Source organism: Bombina bombina, chromosome 5, assembly GCF_027579735.1.
Source record: "Bombina bombina isolate aBomBom1 chromosome 5, aBomBom1.pri, whole genome shotgun sequence".
NCBI classification, from domain to species: Eukaryota; Metazoa; Chordata; class Amphibia; order Anura; family Bombinatoridae; genus Bombina; species Bombina bombina.
In genome coordinates this window covers 520,062,831-520,088,309 of record NC_069503.1, presented here as the reverse complement: position 1 = coordinate 520,088,309, position 25,479 = coordinate 520,062,831, and the positions used below count along the sequence as shown (strand labels likewise).

At 38.5% G+C, this 25,479-nt stretch overlaps 1 protein-coding gene across 1 annotated transcript in view; it reads left to right on the top strand.

Annotated features, from left to right (window-relative positions):
* The first annotated feature begins 23,010 nt into the window (after nucleotides 1-23,010).
* LOC128661529 (probable C-mannosyltransferase DPY19L1) overlaps nucleotides 23,011-25,479 on the top strand; it is a 128,320-nt gene continuing 125,851 nt past the window's right edge. Inside the window, exon 1 of the mRNA XM_053715775.1 lies at nucleotides 23,011-23,015. Coding sequence (XP_053571750.1) covers nucleotides 23,011-23,015 — 5 coding nt within the window. The remainder of the gene's footprint in view (nucleotides 23,016-25,479) is intronic.

Genomic DNA, 25,479 nt, shown 5'->3' with positions numbered 1-25,479 from the left:
TTTCCAAATCTAGTACAGAGGTTCAGTTACCTACTTTTTCCTCTTTCTCTGGGGCTAGGCCTCCTATTCCTAAATTCGCTTTTCAATCTGGTTTTCACGTATCTGAACTAAATGGTATGGAAATTGAATGTTTAGTTCTAAGAGATAGAGGTTTCTCTGATTCTGTGATTCAATCCTTTTTTCAGGCTTGGAAGCCTGTGACAAGGACAATGCAACATAAAGCCTGAAAAGACTATATATTTTTTTTGGAGTAGACACTGTGGTTTTTCTTGGCATTCTTTTAGAATTCATCGGATTCTACAGTTTTTACAGGATTGCTTGGATAAGGGTTTATCTGAACAGTTCCCTAAGAGGTCAGATTTCTGCTCTTTCGATTTTGTTTCATAGGAAATTTGCTAATCTTCCTCATATCCATGGTTTTGTCCAGGCTTTGGTTTGTATCAAACTTGTAATTAATCCAATTTCTCCTCCTTGGAATCTTATCTTGGAAATAAGAGTTTTGCAAGCTCCTCCTTTTGAACCTATGCATAAGAATAAAATTAAGATACTTTCTTGGAAAGTGTGGTTTCTTTTATTTCATCTGCTAGAAGAGTTTCTGAATTATCTGCTCTTTCTTGTGAACCTCCCGATCTGATTTTTCATTAGGATAAGACAGTCTCAAGAACTACTTTTGATTTCAACAAAGGTTAATTCTTCTGATAACATCAGTAGATAAATTGTTCCTTCTTTGTGTCCTAAACACAAATCCTCTTCAAAAACTTCTTTGCATAATTTGGATGTTGTTATGGGCATTAAAGTATTACATTAATGCTACTAAGGCCTTTAGACACACATTTAGTTTGTTCATTCATTTTTCTGGCTCTAGGAAAGGACAGAAGGCTTCTGCCATTTCTTTAGCTTCTTGTTTGAAACTTTTGATTAAGAAGGCTTATTTGGAGACAGGTCAGCCTCCACTGCAACAGATTACTGCTCATTCTACCAAGCAACCTTCCTCTCTTCCTGTGCCCGATTCAGTTTCTGAAATATTTTCTAATTGCAGAAGCCAGGTATTTATTTTTTTCCATCCTCCAAATTCAAGTATATGCTTCCTCTCCCTTCAGTTAAAGCAAAGATTTGGGAGACTGTTCCTAAGGTAGATGTAGCTTTTTCCACTTTGGCCAGCAGTACTACTAATTCTTTGGAGCATAGTTCCTCTTTTATGGATCCTTTAGATAAAAAAACTTGAAGGTTTTCAAAGCCTGTCCTTTCAGCTTGCAGGATTTAGGTTTATGCCTGCAGTCAGTGAAGTCTATGTCGCTGCAGCCACTTTTGTGTGGTGTGACAATCTCTCAGAACTTGTTTCTGAGGAAACCACTTTTGATGAGATTCAGGATCATAGTAATCTCCTGAGAACAGCAAATTCCTTTACTTGTGAAACAGGAGTGGAAATTATTCACATCAATGCTAAGAATTCTGCTTCAGCTGTTTTAGCTAGGCGAGCTTTGTGGCTTAAAGGGCCACTAAACCCAAAATCTTTCTTTCATGATTCAGATAGAGAATTTAAACAACATTACAATTTACTTCTATTATTTATTTTGCTTCATTTTTTAGATATCTTTAGTTGAAGAAAAAGCAATGCACATGGATGAGCCAATCACACGAGGCTTCTATGTGCAGCAACCAATCGGCAGCTACTGAGCATATCTAGATATGCTTTTCAGCAAATAATATCAAGAGAATAAAACAAATTAGATAATAGAAGTAAATTAGAAAGATGTTTAAAATTGCATTCTCTTTCTAAATCATGAAAGAAAAAATGTGGGTTTCATGTCCCTTTAAGTGTTGGTCTGCTGATATGGTTACTGAACACAGACTGCTTTCTCTCCCCTTCAAGAGTAATCTCTTTTTGGATTTGGTCTAGATGCTACACATCCCTATCCACAAAGATCATCACCAGTTCCTCAGGTTCGCCTTTCTGGACAAGCATTTCCAGTTTGTGGCTCTTCCCTTCGGGTTGGCCACAGCTCCCAGAATTTTCACAAAGGTGCTAGGGTCCCTTCTGGCGGTTCTAAGGCCGCGGGGCATAGCTGTGGCTCCCTATCTGGACGATATCTTAATCCAGGCGTCGACTTATCAACTAGCCAAGTCTCACACGGACATTGTGTTGGCTTTTCTAAGATCTCACGGGTGAAAGGTGAACGTAAAAAAGAGTTCGCTTATCCCTCTCACAAGAGTTCCATTCCTGGGAACTCTGATAGATTCGGTGGATATGAAAATTTTTCTGACGGAGGAAAGGAAATCAAAGATTTTATCCACCTGCCGAGCTCTTCATTCCATTCCTCGGCCGTCAGTGGCTCAGTGTATGGAGGTAATCGGCTTAATAGTAGCGGCAATGGACATAATTCCGTTTGCTCACTTGCATCTCAGACCACTGCAACTATGCATGCTCAAACAGTGGAATGGGGATTATGCAGATTTATCTCCTCAGATAAATCTGGACCAAGAGACCAGATACTCTCTTCTTTGGTGGTTGTCACAGGATCATCTGTCCAAGTGAATGTGTTTCCGCAGGCCAGTGTGGGTCATAGTGATGACGGACGCCAGCCTATTGGGCTGGGGTGCAGTCTGGAATTCCCTGAAAGCACAGGGTTTGTGGACTTAGGAGGAGGTTCTCCTTCCGATAAATATTCTAGAACTGAGAGCGATATTCAACGCGCTTCAGGCGTGGCCTCAGCTGGCGTCGGCCAGATTCATAAGATTCCAGTCGGACAATATCACGACTGTAGCATATATCAATCATCAGGGGGGAACAAAGAGTTCTCTACCGATGATAGAGGTTACCAAAATAATTCGATGGGCAGAGTCTCACTCTTGCCATCTATCAGCAATCTATATCCCAGGAGTGGAGAACTGGGAAGCGGATTTTCTAAGTCGTCAGACTTTTCATCCGGGGGAGTGGGAACTCCACCCGGAGGTGTTTGTACAATTGATTCAGCAATGGGGCACACCAGAATTGGATCTAATGGCGTCTCGTCAGAACGCCAAACTTCCTCGTTACGGGTCCAGGTCAAGGGATCCTCAGGCAGTACTGATAGATGCTCTAGCACTATCCTGGTCATTCAACCTGGCTTATGTGTTTCCACCATTTCCTCTCCTTCCTCGTTTGATTGCCAGAATCAAACAGGAGAGAGCTTTGGTGATTTTGATAGCACCTGTGTGGCCACGCAGGACTTGGTATGCAGACCTGGTAGACATGTCATCTCTTCCACCATGGACTCTGCTACTGAGACAGGACCTTCTGATTCAAGGTCAATTCCAGCATCCAAATCTAGTTTCTCTGCGACTGACTGCTTGGAGATTGAACACTTGATCTTATCCAAGCGGGGTTTCTTGGAGTCGGTCATAGATACCTTGATTCAGGCTTGTAAGCCTGTCACTAGGAAAATTTATCATAAGATATGGCTTAAATATCTTTATTGGTGCGAATCCAAAGGCTACTCATGGAGTAAGATCAGGATTCCTAGGATTTTGTCCTTTCTCCAAGAAGGATTGGAGAAGGGGCTATCAGCTAGTTCCTTAAAGGGACAGATATCTGCTCTGGCAGATGTTCCAGACATTCAGTCGTTCTGTCAGGCTTTAGTTAGAATCAAGCCTGTGTTTAAACCTGTTGCTCCGCCATGGAGTTTGAATTTAGTTCTTAAAGTTCTTCAAGGGGTTCCGTTTGAACCTATGCATTCCATAGATATTAAGCTTCTATCTTGGAAAGTTTTGTTTTTAGTTGCTATCTCTTCGGCTCGAAGAGTTTCTGAACTATCTGCATTGCAATGCGACTTGCCTTATCTTGTTTTCCATGCTGATAAGGTGGTTTTGCGTACCAAACCTGGATTCCTTCCTAAGGTTTTTACTAATAGGAATATCAATCAGGAATTTGTTGTTCCTTCTCTGTGTCCTAATCCTTCCTCTAAGGAAGAGCTTCTGTTGCACAACTTGGACGTGGTTCGTGCTTTGAATTTTTACTTGCAAGCGACCAAAGATTTCCGTCAAACATCTTCTTTGTTGTCTATTCTGGAAAACGTAGAGGTCAAAAAGCTACATCTTCTTGCCTTTTGGCTGAATAGCATCATCCGTTTGGCATACGAGACTGCTGGACAGCAGCCTCCTGAAAGAATTACAGCTCACCCTACTAGAGCGGTGGCTTCCACATGGGCTTTTAAAAATGATGCTTCTGTTGAACAGATTTGTAAGGCTGCGACTTGGTCTTCGCTTCATACCTTTTCCAAATTTTACAAATTTGATACTTTTGCTTCTTCGGAGGCTATTTTTGGGAGAAAAGTTCTTCAAGCAGTGGTGCCTTCTGTTTAACCATCTCTCTTGTCCCTCCCGTTCATCCGTGTCCTGTAGCTTTGGTATTGTATCCCACAAGTAAAGGATGAATCCGTGGACTCATCTTACCTTATAGAAGAAAAGTAAATTTATGCTTACCTGCTAAAATAATTTCTTCTATGGTAAGACGAGTCCACGGCCCGCCCTGTCATTTTAAGACAGATGATATTTTTTTGATTTAAACTTCAGTCACCTCTGCACTTTGTAGTTTCTCCTTTTTCTTCCTGTACCTTCGGGCGAATGACTGGGGGGTGGAGCTAAGGGAGGAGCTATATAGACAGCTCTGCTGTGGTGCTCTTTGCCACTTCCTGTTAGCAGGAGGATAATATCCCACAAGTAAAGGATAAATCCGTGGACCATAGAAGAAATTAATTTATCAGGTAAGCATAAATTTACTTTTTCTGCCCAATGAAAAACATCTAACAGATCTGCAGGGTGTTTTTGCACCAAGTCTCAGAAGGATGGCTCCTCTGCTCAGAGGTCTGACTACTCAAAATCTCTCTTGAAGTCTATTTTTTCTTGAACCAAAAAACAGTCTCTCACAAATAGTCCTCATCTGTTTTTTTATGTTTTAAATCTTCCATGTTACCATATTATTTAATCCTCAACAATTGAAAAATAATCTTTTTGTCTACCGAACTTTGAAAATACTGCTAAGTTCAGTTTTCCTAAAGAAATCATAAAACATTATTTCTTTTCTTTTAACTACCATTTATAATTTTGTATTTAATTATCATGAAGAGTGTTGTGTGTGTGTGTGTATATATATATATATATATATATATATATATATATATACACACAAAACAAAAATGTAAAATATGAATGATTATTGATAAGGTGGTGATAGATTTTATGTTTTTCTTTCAGACATTAAAAGATCTTGTTCAAGCTTCCAAACATAGAACACATGTAGCAAGAGGACATAAAAATGAAAGGTAAATTATTCCTGCTTTTTTATACTAAGCAAGAGACTAACTTGTTAGGAAAACTCAATCTTAGTATACATAAATGTTGGTAACTTCAGTCATACATACTCCATCCAATCATAGTCTGGATTTAGAGTAAACTAACATTTCCTAATATGAGGGTTGCCCTGTAATCGAATGTGGTCAGTATATATATGTGTGTGTAGCAGCATTCACTGGGACTTAAAAGTACCACTTTATTTATTATAATGTACCATAGACACTTGCAAGGGTTGAAAAGTGATCTTTCTCTGGCTTTTGACTTATCAGCGACATCTCTTAGGAGCAGTCCTTCCCCATAGATAAAAGGGGTATTTATCTCTCCACTCATGTGAAATTATCTAAAATGATCCTCCAGCACTGCGAGATGCCTAGTGAAATTTTTTAAAGGAAGCTTTTGCTATATTTCTCCAAGGGGCATTTTTGTATGTGAAAGGGATAAAAGCCTAGTGCAGTATAGCACTACATGACATGACAGTTCTGCTGGATTTACTCGTTGTACTTTGTATGTTATATTACTTTACACTTCAGATTATTTTATTACATTTAAACTTTGCACTTTCTTTTTTTGTATTTTATTTTGTATTCAGCTGTGTATTTAGGATTGTGATTTTACCAATTATGATTATGCGTTCACAGTTTCTGTGTAACTTTAACAAATTAGGATATACTTTGTATATTTATGTGTATCTTAACAAATTACATTGCGCTTTGTATTTCTTGTATTAAAAAAAACTGAAAAACTTCTTTTTCCCAGAGAGCTTCATTACTTTATATGGACCCGATAAGCAAAGATTCTCTAATTTGGAGAAAAAATATAGTGCAGACTTCACTGAATTCTATAAGAAAAAGGGTGGAACATGGAAGTCCCAGAGAGATGAGAAATACCTTCCATAGAACGTAATGAAGCTCTATAGGATACAGAATTTCACAGGGGAGAGAGAAGGTAACTGGAGAACGCCAGGGGTTGATATAAAGGCTTAGTTTGCATCAATTACAAATTAAACTGAAATGTTTTCACTTCAAGTTAACTTGCTTTTGCATATAGTTTAGTATATATTACTTTTCTGAAAGTTAAATAAGTGTAGTGTGACTTTTGAGCAAACTTTACCTGCATACAGCTGATAAGATAAATCAGTGAAACCAGCTTGTTTAAAATGCTTACAGCATTTCACAAGTGTTGTGAGAGAGCTTTAGACATACTTTGAGAATTCCCCTGTTTAGCCTAGGGAACTCCCCTGCCCATCCCACTTTATGATGCATTGTTTTATTTTGCCATAGAAAAAAAAGTGCAATGTTATTTGTAAATGATGCAAATAAATATACAAAGTATGATCCTAATTTGTTAAAGCGACAGAAACTTTCAAAACATAATCAGAATTCATAAAATCACTGCTGGATCCAAATCTAAATGTATTAAAATATAAAATAGAAGGTGCAAAGCTTAAATGTAATAATATTAAAAGGACCCAATCTGAAGTGTTAAGTAATTTTAAATACAAAGCACAATGTGTAAGTGTAACACAACTCTCATAGCATGCAGTGCTATATTGCACTGCTCTTGTCTCTCCTATATATACAGAAATAAATAGATTTAGCAGTGCTGGACAATTAAATCTTTTTTTTGTTTAGCATTCAGTGAGTTCAGGCCTTATGAAATATGTACTACCAATTTCTCTCCAAGCAAGAGCATCTTTGATAATCAGGCCATAAGAGATAAGGGCCATGTAAATTGGCATATCCTATTCTTACAACTTAATCTTACCTGCTTTATTTGCCAGAGATTCAATTTTCTTAGCTAGACTACAATTTTTCTTATTCATAGAATAGGGTTTCTAATTACAACAGCATATGGGAGATATTCATGGTGTTTCCGCTTTATTATGGAAAACACAAGATTTTTTTTTTTTTTAAATCACAAGATGCCAAAATGTTAGATTATTGTTAACAGCAACTATGATCTTTTGCTTCTGTCATTCATACAGAGCTGTTAACAGTTTCCCTTTCTCTTAACTCTTCACCAAGTAATGAACTTGAAGAAACTCATTGATTTCCTGCCTCATATTCATCCAAGCATGTGTGTGCTTAGTAGGCCCAATGATTTGTGTTTGGCAGTATTGAGTGGCTTGATCAGGTTACCTGGCTTCCGGAGGAACCACATAATGCACCTTTAGTAGCTCACAAGAGAACAAAGGAGCTTGGGAAATCTCCATTACTGAGAAAGGTTAGAAGTCATCTTCATTAATGTAAAAACATTTTACTGCTTGTAAAAAGCAGTTTTCCAATTCAACTTTTACTTTTTGCCCTCTGTGCCACTCGACTAAAGTAATATCCAAGTATTTGCTGGATTGTACTCTTGTATCATATTGACTCGCATTACAAATGGCTTCAAAGAAACCTTTTAAACCTGCAAAAATTTCAAAGATGTCTAATGTGAAGGGGATTGTAAATGTTTCCCTCTACTGAGCACAACTCTCATAATCTAGAGTCAAAGCTTTCTACACCACCTGTGCCGCCACCCCCCCCCCCCCACACACATTTCTAAACAAGATATAGCCCAAAAGTTTAGAACTTGTATGAGGGAAGAATTGATAGAATTTTATCTATGTATATCTATGTGTATGTATGACCCAGTGACAGATTTTACTATTCCCCTTGCTTGTTATTTTTTTGTGCCAAATATTTCTCATGCACACTCTCAAAACAGCGCATATTAAGCGACTGTTAAGCAAGCGCACATTTTTCTTCACATGCACACGCAGGCGCGTTTAGCCTGGCGCATAATTATGGGTCGGGTTTGCGTGCTATCTTTATCCCGCACGTCATGATGCATCAAATATGTGCCTTTTAGCTTGCTTTTTCCCTATAAATGAATCATTTCAAATTGCGCAACTTGACATAAGCTGCTTTCCTAATCTTAATTTGCTTAGTGCTTTAAAGTCCTTGCAATGCTATATAAAGAGGGCATATTTTTTCCTTTCCTCAAAAAGCTTGCCTTAAGGGGGTAATAATAGTAATTATTGCATCTTAATTTTTTATATAAATTTAAAAACAAATTAAATAATGGAGCAGTACCAATCTGTCTCTAAATTTACCATAGCAACTGAGTCTGTTGAACACCTTTCCACCAAAGCTAAGTGTGCTTATTAAAACAACTGAAGTAGCTTCTTCAGCTCATTTATGTGGCTTATACTTAGATTTCTTATCGCATAGCGATCAATCTATTGATGTTTCTATGTGTACTAATGCACCTACTGTTTCCTCCTTACAAATTGATGCAGATGACATACCTCCAGCAATGAAATAGTTTATTGCTACTGACATTACGAATGTCCTAGCTGCACTGCTGCCTTCAAATAAGCATAAAAGGTCTGTTCAAATTGTACCATTTACTAGTACTATAAGTATCTTTGATTGATGAGGATTCCTCTAACAGTGAGGCTCCCTCATCAGACGTAGAACCTGATAATTTCTCCTTTATATTTAAAATTTAACATTTTTGTTCTCTTTTGAAGGAAGTCTTAGTCACCTAAAAGGTCTAATGATAAACCCTGTAATCATTTGAATTCAGTATATAAAACTGTTGTCAATCTCCTTGAGATTTTCCCTATACCTGATGCTATCTCTGATATCATTGCTAAAGAATGGTCTAAACCAGGGATCTCTTTTAACCCTTCTTTAAGGTTTAAAAAAACTATATCCTTTACCTGCTGCTAACTTAGAGTTATGGTAAACGGTTCCCAAATTTGATGGGGCCATTTCCACTCTGGCTAAATGCACTACTATTCCTCTAGAAGACAGTACTTTTAAAGACCCTTTAGATTGGAAACTTGAATCATATCTAAGAGGGGCATATTTACATACTGGCTATATTCTTAGACCAGCTTTATATATTGCTGATGTGGCTGCTGCTTCTTCTTTCTTGCTATCCAGTCTAGCTCAGCAGTTGTCCTCTGATTCTGAATGCTTTAATCTCTTGAATTTACTTCAATAAGCAAATAATTTTATTTGTGATGCAGTATTTGATATCATGAAAATGAACATCAAAAATATGTCTTCAGTTATCCTTACCAGAAAAGCTTCATGGCTTCAGTCATGGAATGTGGATATGGTATCTAAAACTAGATTACTATCTCTTCCTTTCTAAGGAAAAAAATTGTTTAGGTCTCACCTGGATTCTATTATTTCTACTATTATTAGAGGTAAGGGAGTTTTCCTTCCCCAGGATGAAAAAAAGTCTAAAAGGGAAATTTAAAGATCCCAATCGTTCTTGTTCCTTTCATCAGAACAGAAAACTGACTCCTCCCCTAAACCTTTTGGCTCAGTCTAGAGACCCTCTTCAAATTGGAATAAATCAAAGCAGAATAAAAGACCTAATCCAGCCTCTAAGACCTCTTCAAAGTACAGCCCCCAACCCAGCATTACTGATAGGGGCAGATTAAACCTTTTTTTCAGAAAGCTTGGTTACAATCTGTCCAAAATCCCTGGATTCAAAACATTATTTCTTATGTATATTGCATTTGATTCAGAATCTCACCCATATTCCAAGACATCCTATGAAAACTCAGTTCTTTTACAGGAATAAAGGATGGGATTTTATTTAAATCTCTTCATTGTACCAAAGAATGAAAATTCTTTCAGACCAATTCTGGATCTGAAAACTCAAAAACAAATTTAATAATTCCAACTTTCAAAATGGAAAATATAAGGACTAATCTGAGTTCTGTTATAGGATTCTTACCTTCACATCCCAATTCACCCAGAACATTACAAGTTCCTGAGGTTCTCTTTTCTAGAAAAGCATTATCAGTTTGTTGCTCTTCCGTGCTCTAGCTACAGCTCCTCAACCCTGGCATGCTCCTCTGGCACGGTACCTATGCAGATGTTCCCGTACTGCTGAGCGGCATTGGAGAAAATCTTCTTCACTACAAGTTCATCTTGAACTCCTACTATTCTGCCCTTAATCTCTATAAGCAACATTACTTCTCTTATCTCTACTCTTTCTTCAAACCCAAAACATCTGTTCTCCACTTTCAATACTCTTCTCCGCCCACCCCCACCTCCTAATACAACTTCTCTGTCAGCTCAAGATTTTGCCAGCCACTTCAATAACAAAATTTACTCCATCAGAATGAAATCAGCTCCCAACACACTTCCATTCTATCACCCCCTCATACGCTCGCAATCAACCACAACCCACATAGCCATAAATTTAGCTCTTTCTCCCCTGTTACTGAGAAAGACGTTTCTGAACTTATTCTGTGCTCTCACCTCACTACCTGTCCCCTTGACCCATATCCCCTCACAGCTAATCCCCCCCTCTCTTCTACCCTTACCCCTAAACTCACACACAATTTTCAACCTATCCCTCAGCAACCTATCCCTCAGATTCCTCATCTCTGAAACATGCACTGGTCACACCTATCCTCAAAAAATCTTTTCTCAATCCAACCTCTTCATCCAACTACTGCTCTATTTCCCTACTCCCTCTTATCGAAAAGCTTCTCGAAAAGCTAGTATATGCACGCCTCTGCCATTTCCTTACATTAAACTCCCTCCCTGACCCACTGCAATCTGAATTTCGTCCCTGTCACTCCACAGAGACAGCAATCATTAAGGTTACCAATGACCTACTTACAGCAAAATCAAAAGGTCACTTTTCTCTGCTTATCCTCCTTGATCTGTCCACAGCCTTTGATACTGTTGACCACCCTCTTTTTCTCCAAACCCTCCAATCCTTTGGTATTTGTGACACAGCCCTCTTGTGGTTCTCTTCCTACCTGTCTAACTGTACCTTTAGTGTAGCCTTCTCTCAGGCTTCCTCTGCCCCGTCACCACTTTTTGTTGGGGTACCGCAAGGCTCCGTCCTTAGTCCCCTTCTCTTTTTAACCTACACGTCATCATTGGGTTCCCTAATAAAGTTCCACGGGTTCCAATATCATTTGTATGCCGACGACACCCAAATTTACTTCTCTGCACCAGACCTATCTCCTTCCTTGCTAACCCGTGTCACTTACTGTCTTTCTCACATCCACTTCCTGGATGTCCTCTCACTACCTCAAGCTAAATCTCTGCAAAACTGAGCTCCTTATTTCCCCCCCTTCTTCCAAAATCTCCACCCCCAATCTCTCTATAACTGTCAACAACTCCATCATTTCTTCTACCCCGCATGCCCTCTGTCTTGGGGTCACACTTGACTCAGATCTTTCTTTCACTCCTCACATTCAGTCCTTGGCTAAAGGCTGCTACTTCCACCTTAAAAACTTCTCTAAAATTAGAAATTTCCTTACACAAGACACAATTAAGATTTAAATCCACTCTCTCATCCTTTCCCGCCTCGATTACTGCAATTCTGTCCTCTCTGGTCTCCCTATCTGCCGCCTAGCTCCTTTACAATCCATAATAAATGCCTCTGCCAGACTCATCTTTCTTACACGTTGCTCTTCATCTACTGCACCTCTCTGCCAATCCCTTCACTGGCTTCCTCTTGCCTCCAGGATTAAATACAAAATTCTCACTCTGACATACAAAGCCCTCAACTGCACTGCTCCCCCTATATCTCAGACCTTGTCTCCAGATACTCTCCCTCCCGCCCCCTTCGCTTTGCTCATGACCTCCTAGTATCCTCCTCTCTTGTTACCTCCTTACATTCCCGTTTACAGGACTTCTACAGACTGGCTCCCATCTTGTGGAACTCTCTGCCTCGCTGCACAAGACTCTCTGCTAGTTTTGAAAGCTTCAAGCGCTCTCTAAAGACTCTACTGTTCAGGGATGCATACAACCTACACTAACCTTTCTTTATACCAGTTCCTCTCCTCCATTGCTATCTCCTTGAACCCCCTTAGCATGTAAGCCTAAGAGCCCAGCTATTTGTAGATCACCTTCTTAAGAGCTGACTACAACAGTGCGACTCTTGGCACTACCCATTTGATCTCTATAAATGTTTCCTTGAATACCGCCTATGTTTATAGCGCTGCAGAATCTGTTGGCGAGCTACAAATAACCGATAATAATAATAAAGATCCAAGAATATTTACCAAGGTTCTCAGTGCCCTTTTATCTGTAATCAGCGTTAAGGGTATTGCAGTATTTCTTTACTTGGACAATATCTTGGTACTATCTTTTCATTTAGCAGATTCTCACATAAACAACTATTGATGTTTCTTCAAAGACATGGTCACCCTTTTTAGATTTCCAGATATATTCAGTGTCTATGACTCTTTTCCTGACAGAAAAGAGGCGAATACAATTGATTTCAGCTTGTCTGAACCTTCAGTCTATGGAAGTACTAATCCTCATGATTACAGTTTCAGACGCAATTCCATTTGCTCGTTTTTATATGAGACCTCTTCAGCTTTGTATGTTGCTCCAATGGTGCAAGGATTATACTCAGATATCCCAACAGATATTCTTAGATCCCAATGTGCACCTATCTCTGACTTGGTGGCTAAACCACTGATCTATTATTCAAGGGGCTTCTTTTGCTCATCCTACCTGGTCTGTGTTAACCACAGATGCAAATCTTTCAGGTTGGGGAGTGGTCTGGGGGTCTCTGACAGCACAATGGGTTTAGAATCTTCGAGAGGCGAGGTAACCAATCAATCTCTATTGAAAAGGGAGCCTTATCTCCATTTTCAGACATATAATATTACGGCAGTAGCTTATGTCAATCATCAAGGGGGAACTCAAAGTTCCCTAGCTATGATAGAGGTATCTCAAATTCTTTCTTGGGCAGAAATAAATTCTTAAAATCAAAAAGAGGAGATGGGTGACAGCAACAATTATTTTATTATATTTTATGAAGACAACAAAATAACAACGTTTCGGGAGCCAATCCCTTAGTCATGCTATAACTTTTATATACACTTACACCACTAGATGGCACCAAAGATACATTAACCATTTCATCACTAATTGATCTGTATATAAATCGTCCTGCTCGAACATAATTCTAGTGGATCATCATTTAATCAAATTACCTTCTAAATCAGACCTTACACATTGAAGCAGATAGAAAAACTAAAAATCTAATCTAATTATGAGATATTTTATAAAAATATTAATAAATCCCATTCCCTATTCATACCTCCTGGTTTAAGGGTCCCTAGCTCATATATCCAGAATGATTCTCTTTGTTTTTGCATAAGTTCCCTATTACCTCCTCTTGGTTTTTCTACATGATCTATTATTTTAAAACATAATTGGCTTATGGTGTGACCAGCACTTTAAAAATGATTCGCTAGGGGGGCACTTACATTTTTTTTTCTTATATAACTCAATCTGGCTGTAAACTCTCTGATATAGACCCTCCCACATGGACATGTAACCATATAGACCAGTGTTTTCCAACTTAACAGGTCACATATTTATTATATCTTAAATAGAGCACAGGCGAACTAATCAGCTGATGGGTGAACTGATTATTTCACCTGTGCTCTAGTTAAGATATAATGAATATTTGGCCTGTTAAGGGTCCTGAGGACTGGGTTTGGGAAACACTGATATAGACAATGTACGTGGTAAGACAAGTGTAAAAACCTTTTATGGTGTATTTTTTCCAATTATGATGGTGATAGAAAGCTTACCTTTAGTCATGTTGCCACAACAAGAGCAACTCAGGCAGGGATAGCATCCATGATTTTTGGTAGTTATAAAGCCCAAGCCTGACTTCTTATTACTGCCTATATTAGCTTTTACCAATTTTTCTTGCAGATACTTGTCCCTGCAGGCATAGAGACTTTTTAGAATTCTGGGTTATCAAGATTACATCTAGAAAGGATATTTTAATGTTTCTTAATGATGCGTAATACATCCTTACTCTGTGAATTGAATTCTGACACAAACATCAGATGTTGTTCCTTTTTATTATCTTTTTTATATTCATTTTTATTGGGGCCAACTAGATTAGATATAGGGATAGTTTTAACATATTCAATTTCATTTTCAATCATAATTTTTTGGATACCCTCATGCTATAAATCTTTCACCCATTTCTTTTAATCTTTGATCAACTAGTTCATCATCTAAAATAAATTCTTGCCTCATCACTATGATTCACATCCCAAGTGTAGACAACTGGGAGGCAGATTACCTCAGTCTTCAGTCCCTACATCCAGGATCGTGGTCTCCCCATCAAGATGTGTTCTATCTTATTGTACAAATATGGGGCCTACCAGAAATATCTGATGGCCTCTCATTTGAACAAACTTCCTAGGTACCTTGCAAGGTCCAGTGATCCTCAGGCAGAGAAGCTTCCTGGAGTGATTTCCAAAATAGAAATGGAACAGTCATTTGACACCCTAATAGCCCCAGGGTGGCCTCACAGGATTTGGTATGTAGATCTGGTCCGAATGTCCAGTTGTCTGCCTTGGCCTCTTCCTCTAACGCCAGACCTTCTGTCTCTAGGTCCTATTTCCCATCCGGATCTAAACTTAATGGTGTGGAAATTGAACGCTTAGTTCTCAGTCATAGAGTATTTTCTGGCTCTGTGATTAACACTATGATTTAAGCCTGCAAGCATGTTTCTAGAAAGATCTATTACAAAATTTGGAAAACTTACATTTCGTGAGGTACTACCCATGATTATTACTGGCATTCTTTTAGAATTCCTAGGATTCTTAAATTTCTACAGAATGGTTAGGATAAAAGTTTATCTGCCAGTTCTCTGAAGGGCCAAATATATGCCCTTTCTGTATTGTTTCATAAGAAAATTGCTAATCTTCCTGATGTTCATTGTTTTGTTCAGGCTTTAATCCGGATTAAACCTATTATTAGGCCTATTTCTACTCCTTGGAGTCTTCACCTAGTATTAACAGTTTTACTGGCTTCTCCTTTTGAGCCTATGCATAAATTGGACATTAAACTACTTTCTTAGAAAGTGCTGTTTTATTTGGCTATCTCTTCTGCTAGAAAAGTTTCTGAATTATCTTCTCTCTTGTAAGTCTCCTTATCTAATTTTCTATCAAGATAAAGCTGTTTTGTGGACTACTTTCCAATTTTTACATAAAGTTGTTAGCTCTCACAACATTAATAGGGAAATTATAGTTCCCTCGTGTCCTAATCCAAAAAATGCTACTGAAAAATCCTTGCATTCTTTGGATGTTGTTAGAGCATTGGAATATTATGTTGATAATTCAAAGGATTTTAGACAGACTTCTTGCCTGTTTGTTCTTTTTTTCTGGTCCTAAGAAAGGCTAGAAGGCCTCTGCTATTTCTTTAGCCTCTTGGTTGAAACTTGTGATTCACAAAGTTTAGTTGGAGGGGAGTCAGCCTCCACCTCAGAGAATTACAGCTCATTCTAGTAGATCGGTTGCCACATCCTGGGCTTTCAAGAATGAGGCTTCATTTGATTAAATTTGCAAAGTGGCCACTTAATCTTCTCTGCATACCTTTTTCTAAATTTTACCATTTTTATGTTTTTGCCTCGTCAGAAGCAGCTTTTGGTAGAAAGGTCCTTCAGGGAGTTGTCTCAGTGTGATTATTGTGCCTAGATAATGAGTTTTTTGTCATTAAAGACATTATTTTGGGTTATGAATTTAATTTCTCAGCAAGAAAAGCTGTTTTTATTTTATTTAAAATAATTTTTTATTGATATTTAAACAATACAAAAGAATAAACAAGACCTTCACAGAAGACATAGCCACTTAATGACAGATAGATCAATGAGACCAATATTAGTAGACAGTAACTAAGATTTCCTAGAAGCATTTAAAACATTTACATTTGTATCGCTATATAGATGGAATTACTTGGTCGATTACTCCTTAAACAACAGCTATCATGCATCTTGTCTGTCAGTTTGTCTGGGGGACCAGAGTGGGGTAAGGACACCCTCTCATTCCCATCTTAACCAAAAAATGTATGAAGATCTTGAATACAAAGGGAGTACAGAGAAAAGTTGGGAAAATCAAAGGGGGAAGAGAAGAAGATAAGAGGGGAAGATGAAGAAGAGTAAGAAAATAGTGCCTTCCGACCATGACACACCCAGTGGAATTTTCATCAATAAGGATAATATTATGATTAACCAACGGATGTATAAAGGCATATAAGATCTCTGCTGTATTGGGTATATTGACAATTCAAACAGTATTATACGGAGTCATGTGTGATCCAATAAAACCAGACTTTGTGAAAAGCTTCCTGAGTGTCTTGTAATATTGCTGCTTGTGCGGACATATTGTATATGTGCCTAATTTTATGTAAAATTTCGTCCCAGGGGGGAGCCCCCTCCTTCCAGTGACGGGCTATACATATACGTGTAGCTGTACATAAAATTTTGATAAATTGATTAATGTATTTATTAAACTGCCTTAAGCGTACATTCAATAGGGCTTGGTTCATTGACAACTGAATGGGGCTATCTAGTATCGTACTTAAAAGGAGTGATAATTTATTCCAGATTATTTTAGAGTAAGAGCAGTCCCACCACATGTGTTTGTATGTACCTTCGACTTCACACCCCCTGTAACAGAGCTTGGACCCCCGTTTAATGGAATGAGAGGTGATAATTGGAGTGAGATACCATCTGAAAATTGTTTTAAGGCAATTTTCCTGCATGTCAGCACTCAACAGGCCTTTACTCGCATTATATATTAAGTTATTCCAGTCGGAAATATCAATTTCTGTATTGAGGTCGGCCTCCCATTTGAGCTGAAGGCTTGTTTTAGTGATTTGTGTGGAAGATTGAATTAGTTGGTATAATTGTGAAATAGTTTTTCTAGGTCTGGATGAGGAGCTACAAATTATTTCTAAGGGAGTGAATTTGTGACCAGTCAATGAAGGTAGGTATTTATGTATGATGGAGGATATCTGAAGATATAGAAACCAATGTAATTTGGAAGGAGACAGTTTATCCTGAAGTTGTGTGTATGTCATTAATTTGCCTTTGTCTACTAAGTCTGCGATCCTATAAAGACCTCTGTTTTCCCACTTCTGTATAGCTGGGATCTGTTCTGAAGGTATGATTACTTTTAGGGGGGTCTTGAGGGATCTGTTAGGGAGAATTTTGAGAGACGAAACAAGAGTGGACCAAGCTTTGAGCATGTAATCTGTAATTGGGAATTTATTAAGTTTTTGGGTTTGAGCTCTATGTGGGTCCCACAGAGCCAGCTCTTGAGGATATAGTTTATTTATGTCTGACTCCAACGTGGTCCATCTTATCTCATCTTCCGTTTTGTTAAGGAGAGTAGTTTGGGCTAACCTAGCTGCTTGGAAGTAGTGTCTGAGATTTGGTGCGCCCAGGCCTCCCAGTTGCCTATGTCTCGTAAATATTGGTTTAGGAATTCTAGCTTTTTTAGTCCCTCTTATAAAATTGTTAATGCAAGCTTGGAGATTGTCTAGATCACAATTCGGGATGCCTATCGGTAGGGTCCGAAATAAATATAAAATCTTTGGTAACACAGACATTTTGATCGCAGATAGACGTCCAAACCAAGAAAATCTCAGTTTGCTCCATTTAGTGAGGTCCTGTTTGATTACTTTATAAATTGGAGGATAGTTGGTTTGGTAAAGTTCTGATGAGTGTTTTGTAAGGTTGATCCCTAGATATTTGAGATGATGTTTTACCCAATTAAACTCAAAGTTTAGTTCTATCAATTTTTTTGTGTGGTCTGGAATAGCAAGAGGCATGGCTTCACATTTTTCAAGGTTCACTTTGTAACCAGATATAGTGGAGAAGTTCCTAAGGGTGTTGTATAAATTTGGCAGAGATATAAGGGGTTTGGTTAGGGAGAGCAAAACGTCATCTGCAAAAAGAGTGAGTTTGTAAACTGATTGTCCTATTTTAATACCCGTAATGTCTGGGGAGTTCCTAATGTGTTGTGCCAGGGGCTCTATGCAAACAGCAAAAAGGAGAGGGGATAAAGGACAACCCTGTCTCGTCCCATTTAAGACCGCAAATCTGTCAGATTGGTGTCCCATTGCCTTAACGCATGCCGAGGGATATGAATATATACTCTGGATCGCTGTAATAAAAGAACCCCTAAAGCCCATGGTATGTAGTACAGCTTGCATGTACTCCCAGTCGACCCTGTCAAACGCCTTCTCTGCGTCCAGGGATAACAACAGAGAAGGCGTTTTAGAAATATGCAAATAATCTATTAATGATATCATCCTTCTGATATTATCTGGAGCTTCCCTATTTTTAATGAAGCCAACCTGGTCTGGGTGAATTAGTTTTGGGAGCAAGTGTTTTAATCGGTTGGCCAGAATTTTGGTAAAAATTTTTAAATCTTGGTTAATGAGGGAAATTGGTCTATAATTATGACAGAGGGACCTGTCCTTGCCCGGCTTAGGGAGGACTATAATTTTGGCATCTAAAAGTTCTGAGGGAATAGTATGTCCTTGAAGTATATGATTGCTAAATTTGACTAGGTGAGGTATGAGAAAGGATTTAAATAGTTTATAGTACTCGCCTGAAAAGCCATCTGGGCCCGCTGCTTTACCAGGTTTCAGATCTTGGATAACTCTCTGTACCTCACTTGCACTGATGTCTGAGTTAAGAGTTGCCAAATCTTGTTGGTCAATTTGGGGCAGAGTGGCTTCCTCCAGAAATCTATTCAGGAGACAGGAAGTTTGTTCCGATTTGGAAACTTTCTTGCCATTGTATAAAGAACTATAATAGTTGGCAAAAGTGTCTACAATTACTTTTGGGTGGGATGTAGATTCACATGCATTTATGCGTAAGAAGGGAATGGAAATATCTTTGATCCTATCTCTAATTTTATTGGCTAGATAACGATCTGGTTTATTGGCGTATATATAGTATTTGGTTTGTAGTCTTAATCCGGCTCTAAGTGACTGGTCATTTAATAATTTATCTAGTTTTTGGCGTTGATTTTGCAATGTTTTATATACCTTGGGTGAGCAGGTAAGTCTATGTTGTTTCTCTAGTGTAGCTATCTCCTTGTGTAGTGTCTGTAATAGTAACTGTGTTTCCCTTTTTGATTTTGACTTTAGTTGGATTAGGAAACCTCTTAACACCGATTTATGGGCTGCCCAAATCTGAATCGGGTTATTGATGGAATCTGTATTAATATTCCAGAATTCCATCATCTGTTTGAAAATACGATCTTTATGTTGGGGATTTTTCATAAGTGTGGGGTCATAAGTCCAGCTTCTTGCATTGTTTGGGGGAAGAAGCCCTGTTATTTTAGCTACTATTATGGAATGATCAGACCACACACAAGGATGAATGGAGGAGGATACCAGATTGGAAATTAGGGTTTGGCTCAGGAAAATGTAATCTAGCTTGAAATATTTTCGGTGTGCTGTTGAGTAGAAAGTGTGATCTGAAGTGATGCCATATAGCGCAGTCCAAGAGTCAAGAACATTATGTCCTTCCAGAGTACTGGAAATAGATTTAGTTTTTCTGTTGTTTCTAATTTGTGATTGTGTGGGTCGGATTTGTGACTGAGGAAATTTCATGTAGAGGGAGACATTAAAGTCTCCTGCTAGAAATATTCTAGCCGAGTTCCAGTTTGTGAGAAGGTGTGAGATTTTATTAATGAATTTGTCTTGCTTTTCGTTTGGGGCATAGATGTTGCAAAAAATAATTTCCACTTCGTTAATGTGGCCCTTAATGATTAGGTATCTGCCCTCTTTATCTATTATGGATTCTTTGTGAATAAAATTTAAGGAGGAGTGGAGAAGGATAGAAACCCCTCTCTTCTTTTTATCTGTAGTAGAATGAAAGTGTGTTGGGTATTGATTCGTCCAGTATTTGGGAATATGATTAGACTCAAAATGAGTTTCTTGTAAGAAAATGACGTTAGCACCCAAGCGTGTGTATTGAGATAAGGCTTTCCTACGTTTTGCATCTGAATTTAGACCTCTTGCGTTATGGGAGAGTAGAACTATATTAGTCGGAGTCATTAGTGTGTGACAAATGGAATTGTTTGATTATTAATTGTAAGGAATAGTGATGAAGTGTATTGTGTTTGTAAGAGCTCACCAGCCTCTAGTAACGAATCACCTCTCTGAAAAAGCACTCTCATCCGTTGGGTTACTGGGTGTGTCTGTGGTCCACTTGGGGAAGGCACAAGGGGAGAGAAGAGAAGGATAAGTAGAATGAATAACTGTAGGGTAGAGAAAGCAAAGACGTTAGAGAAGAATAACTTAAACAAAAGAAATATAAAATAAAAAATAACATATTGAGGTTTCTGAAATAACATCAATTAGTTCTGGGGGAACCTATAGAACAGAGGAGTTGCCAACTAACTCAATTTTTAAAACATAGGGGGAAACTAGCTGTAAGGTAAAGTACCATTAATATTGTTAGATATTAACTATTAACCACTCTCCCCTACCAAAGCCAACAACAATAACTGTATATGATCTTTAGAAATACAACATTTGGATAAACCTACTATGTTGTGAGATAACAAGATAAAATTAGACATTTTCTTGTAAGAGTTCTTAAGCTCGACCCATTGTCTCAGGAGATTTTCCTAGTCTCTGTAGGTACACTGCAACCTGTAAGAGAGGGGAAAATAGAAAAAAACAAGGAGATACACAAAACTTCAGTGTGAGTCTTTCACTTATTCTTCTGTCGTCTCCTCGGGGCTCTAGTCCATTGTGACTTCTGAGACTTAAGTTTCGCCTGTTGAGCTGTTAGAGTCTCCTCCATCTGTGATTTCTCTGGCAGGTTTGGTGTTTCCAGATCCAGTGCTTCACATATATCGGATATCCCATTAACATCTCTGATTGTGAGGATTTTATTGTCCTTAGAGATATGTAGAGCAAAGGGGTAACCCCATCTGTACTGGATGCCATGTTTTCGAAGCAGAGAGGTGAGAGGACGCAAAGTCCCCCTCCGTTGGAGTGTCCTAGTGCTCAAGTCCTGATAGAAATGTACAACGTTTCCTTGAAACTTGAAAGTTGGTTGTTTAGCAGCCTCTTTGAGAATCTTATCCTTCTCTGGGAATCTCAGGAATGCCACTATAACATCTCGAGGTGGGTTGTCAGCTTTGGGTTTGGGTCTAAGAGCCCTATGTGCTCTCTCAATCTCTATTTCCGTTGACTGATCTACCCCTGTTATTGCACAGAACAATTGATGTAAATATGAAGGCAATTCAGCTGCCGTAATCGATTCAGGAATTCCTTTAAGACGGATGTTACTTCTTCGACTCCTGTTTTCCATATCTTCGATCTTGTCCAGCAAATCGGTTACTACCTGCTGTTGCTCTGATACTTGTTGGACTGTCATTTCAACATCCTCTACCAGGTTGTCTCTATTTTCCTCCAGTGTTTCTACTCTGGAACCTAGGTCCTTAATTTCTTGTTTGATATCATTCAGACTTGTCGTCATGAAGGTGTGCATGGAATCCAATTTCTCCCAGAGTTTATCAAAACTATTAGTAATATCTTGTTTGGAGACAAGTAGATGTAGGTCCGCTTTAGTTAGTGGAGTGGAGTCGACAGAAGAATCCTGCATGGAAGGCTTCATTGTATTGATTTCTGCCATTTCTTTGTTGGCATCTGGGGTTTTATCTCCCTGGGATGGTTTAAAATATGAGTTGACAGATGCAGATTTCCCTGGCTTGTCTGATTTATTTGGTTTCTTGGAGGCCATGTTAATGCTCTAAAATAGTCTCAGGAGGTAGGGTTAATTCCCTAAAAAATATTACTCCAGCAATAGTGAGAGTATTGATATATTTAATCTTCTGAGGTTTTAATAGAAAAAGTCCTTTTGGGTGTGCTTTCGTAATCATCCAGCAGGTGGCGCTGTTGTATAGGAATAGGTGTATCTCTATGAACTGATTTTCAACTACATTAAAAAAACATGTCCCAGTTTACAAAACAATATAGTTTCCCAAATACAAGACCCTTCATGCAGAATGTTGAGAGGGGAGTAGGAATATTGCAATTTGTTCACCTCTAAAAAAAAAGTGGTAGTACAGATCTCATTCTTTGCACTTTTAAGAAGCTAGTTCTTCCTAAAATGCCATTGTGTTCTCAGGCTTTATCTAGCCACATGGGAGATTTCTAATATTTTAGTGATTTCCAGGATTTGTAATTTGGACCTGAAGGTTTCTGTCTTAAAGATTAATGTCCTGGCCAGTATTTTATAGTGTGGCAATGTGTGTTAGGCTCCATTTCTGTGCTGCATCATGTAATGTTTTTTCAGGTCTGTAAAGGTTTGACCAGATCTATATGGCCATTACTCACGACTGAGCCCTTTCCCACAGGGTGGATGATGGTCTGGCTGATGATGACAGTTATCCACAGCCTGTTTTCTGCAGTTTCAGCCCCTGTGGTGTTCCCAGCAGCTTCACATAACTTTTGAGCTGAGATGTAGCCTCTGGATCCTTGATGGAGAGGAGTAGTGGCTGATCTCCCTGTTCTGGTATACAGAGCTCTAAGCTAAGGCATCCATCTTGGAGCCCTGTCAGACTCCGCCCCCCCTGTTTTTATTTTATGTCTCCCTTTCTTGTTACTCGTGGACTTCCACATCTTGGGTATTATATCCCATACATAACAGCTTGTAGACTCTCGCACCACTTATATGAAAGAAAACATAATTTATATCTTACCTGATAAATTAATTACTTTCATGGTGTCGAGAGTCCACGAGGCCCCACCCATTTGGGGATTGTTTTTTGTTTACAGCACATCTTTTTTCCTGCTCCTCATTTTGGCTTTTTCTCCTTTTAAACACCTCACCACTTGGCTATTTGTAAAAATGAGGTATGAGTGAGGTGGTGGTGGGGGGTTTATAAGTTTTCAGGCTCATAGCTCACTCAACTAGAGTAGTTGCGACATTATGGGTTTTCGTAGCAGATGTCATGCCAAAGGAAGTTTGTAAGGCTTCTGTTTGGAGATTGCATCATACCTTCATTTTGCATTACAAGCTTAATGTATGCCAATCTTCTTCTACTGAATTTGACTGTAAAGTGTTATCCTTTGTTTCAAACTGAATACATTTGTGTCTCCTTTGCATTATATATTTTTGCCTAGTTTCTTTTTCCCCACCCTGATTTATTGTATTCTGCTTTGGTAATTGTCTTACTGTTAAGCATTACCAGGGAGGGCCAAGAGAACTAGGAATGTGTCTTGCTTACAAGTGAGAACCCCTTTCCTGAGTTGCGGGAACAAAACTGACCACTCCCCTAGTTACCTGTATATAGGTAATCCCCTCCTCCTCCTAGTGCTGTCCAGCCAAATAGGTAGCATTACCTGGGGATATGGGCCAATATATATTAATTGCCTATTTCTTTCATGTAATTAGCAAGAGTCCATGAGCTAGTGACGTATGGGATATACATTCCTACCAGGAGGGGCAAAGTTTCCCAAACCTCAAAATGCCTATAAATACACCCCTCACCACACCCACAAATCAGTTTTACAAACTTTGCCTCCGATGGAGGTGGTGAAGTAAAGTTTGTGCTAGATTCTACGTTGATATGCGCTCCGCAGCAAGTTGGAGCCCGGTTTTCCTCTCAGCGTGCAGTGAATGTCAGAGGGATGTGAGGAGAGTATTGCCTATTTGAATGCAGTGATCTCCTTCTACGGGGTCTATTTCATAGGTTCTCTGTTATCGGTCGTAGAGATTCATCTCTTACCTCCCTTTTCAGATCGACGATATACTCTTATATATACCATTACCTCTGCTGATTCTCGTTTCAGTACTGGTTTGGCTTTCTACAAACATGTAGATGAGTGTCCTGGGGTAAGTAAATCTTATTTTCTGTGACACTCTAAGCTATGGTTGGGCACTTTGTTTATAAAGTTCTAAATATATGTATTCAAACATTTATTTGCCTTGACTCAGAATGTTCAACTTTCCTTATTTTCAGACAGTCAGTTTCATATTTGGGATAATGCATTTGATTTAATCATTTTTTCTTACCTTCAATTTGACTCTTCCCTGTGGGCTGTTAGGCTCGTGGGGGCTGAAAATGCTTCATTTTATTGCGTCATTCTTGGCGCGGACTTTTTTGGCGCAAAAAATTCGTTTCCGTTTCCGGCGTCATACGTGTCGCCGGAAGTTGCGTCATTTTTTGACGTTATTTTGCGCCAAAAATGTCGGCGTTCCGGATGTGGCGTCATTTTGGCGCCAAAAAGCATTTAGGCGCCAAATAATGTGGGCGTCTTATTGGCGCGAAAAATATGGGCGTCGCTTTTGTCTCCACATTATTTAAGTCTCATTTTTCATTGCTTCTGGTTGCTAGAAGCTTGTTCTTTGGCATTTTTTCCCATTCCTGAAACTGTCATTTAAGGAATTTGATCAATTTTGCTTTATATATATGTTGTTTTTTCTCTTACATATTGCAAGATGTCTCACGTTGCATCTGAGTCAGAAGATACTACAGGAAAATCGCTGTCTAGTGCTGGATCTACCAAAGCTAAGTGTATCTGCTGTAAACTTTTGGTAGCTATTCCTCCAGCTGTTGTTTGTATTGATTATCATGACAAACTTGTTAAAGCAGATAATATTTCCTTTAGTAAAGTACCATTGCCTGTTGCAGTTCCTTCAACATCTAAGGTGCAGAATGTTCCTGATAATATAAGAGATTTTGTTTCTGAATCCATAAAGAAGGCTATGTCTGTTATTTCTCCTTCTAGTAAACGTAAAAAATCTTTTAAAACTTTTCTCCCTACAGATGAATTTTTAAATGAACATCATCATTCTGATTCTGATGACTCTTCTGGTTCAGAGGATTCTGTCTCAGAGGTTGATGCTGATAAATCTTCATATTTATTTAAAATGGAATTTATTCGTTCTTTACTTAAAGAAGTACTAATTGCTTTAGAAATAGAGGATTCTGGTCCTCTTGATACTAATTCTAAACGTTTGGATAAGGTATTTAAAGCTCCTGTGGTTATTCCAGAAGTTTTTCCTGTTCCTAATGCTATTTCTGCAGTAATTTCCAAAGAATGGGATAAATTGGGTAATTCATTTACTCCTTCTAAACGTTTTAAGCGATTATATCCTGTGCCGTCTGACAGATTAGAATTTTGGGACAAAATCCCTAAAGTTGATGGGGCTATTTCTACCCTTGCTAAACGTACTACTATTCCTACGTCAGATGGTACTTCGTTTAAGGATCCTTTAGATAGGAAAATTGAATCCTTTCTAAGAAAAGCTTATCTGTGTTCAGGTAATCTTCTTAGACCTGCTATATCTTTGGCTGATGTTGCTGCAGCTTCA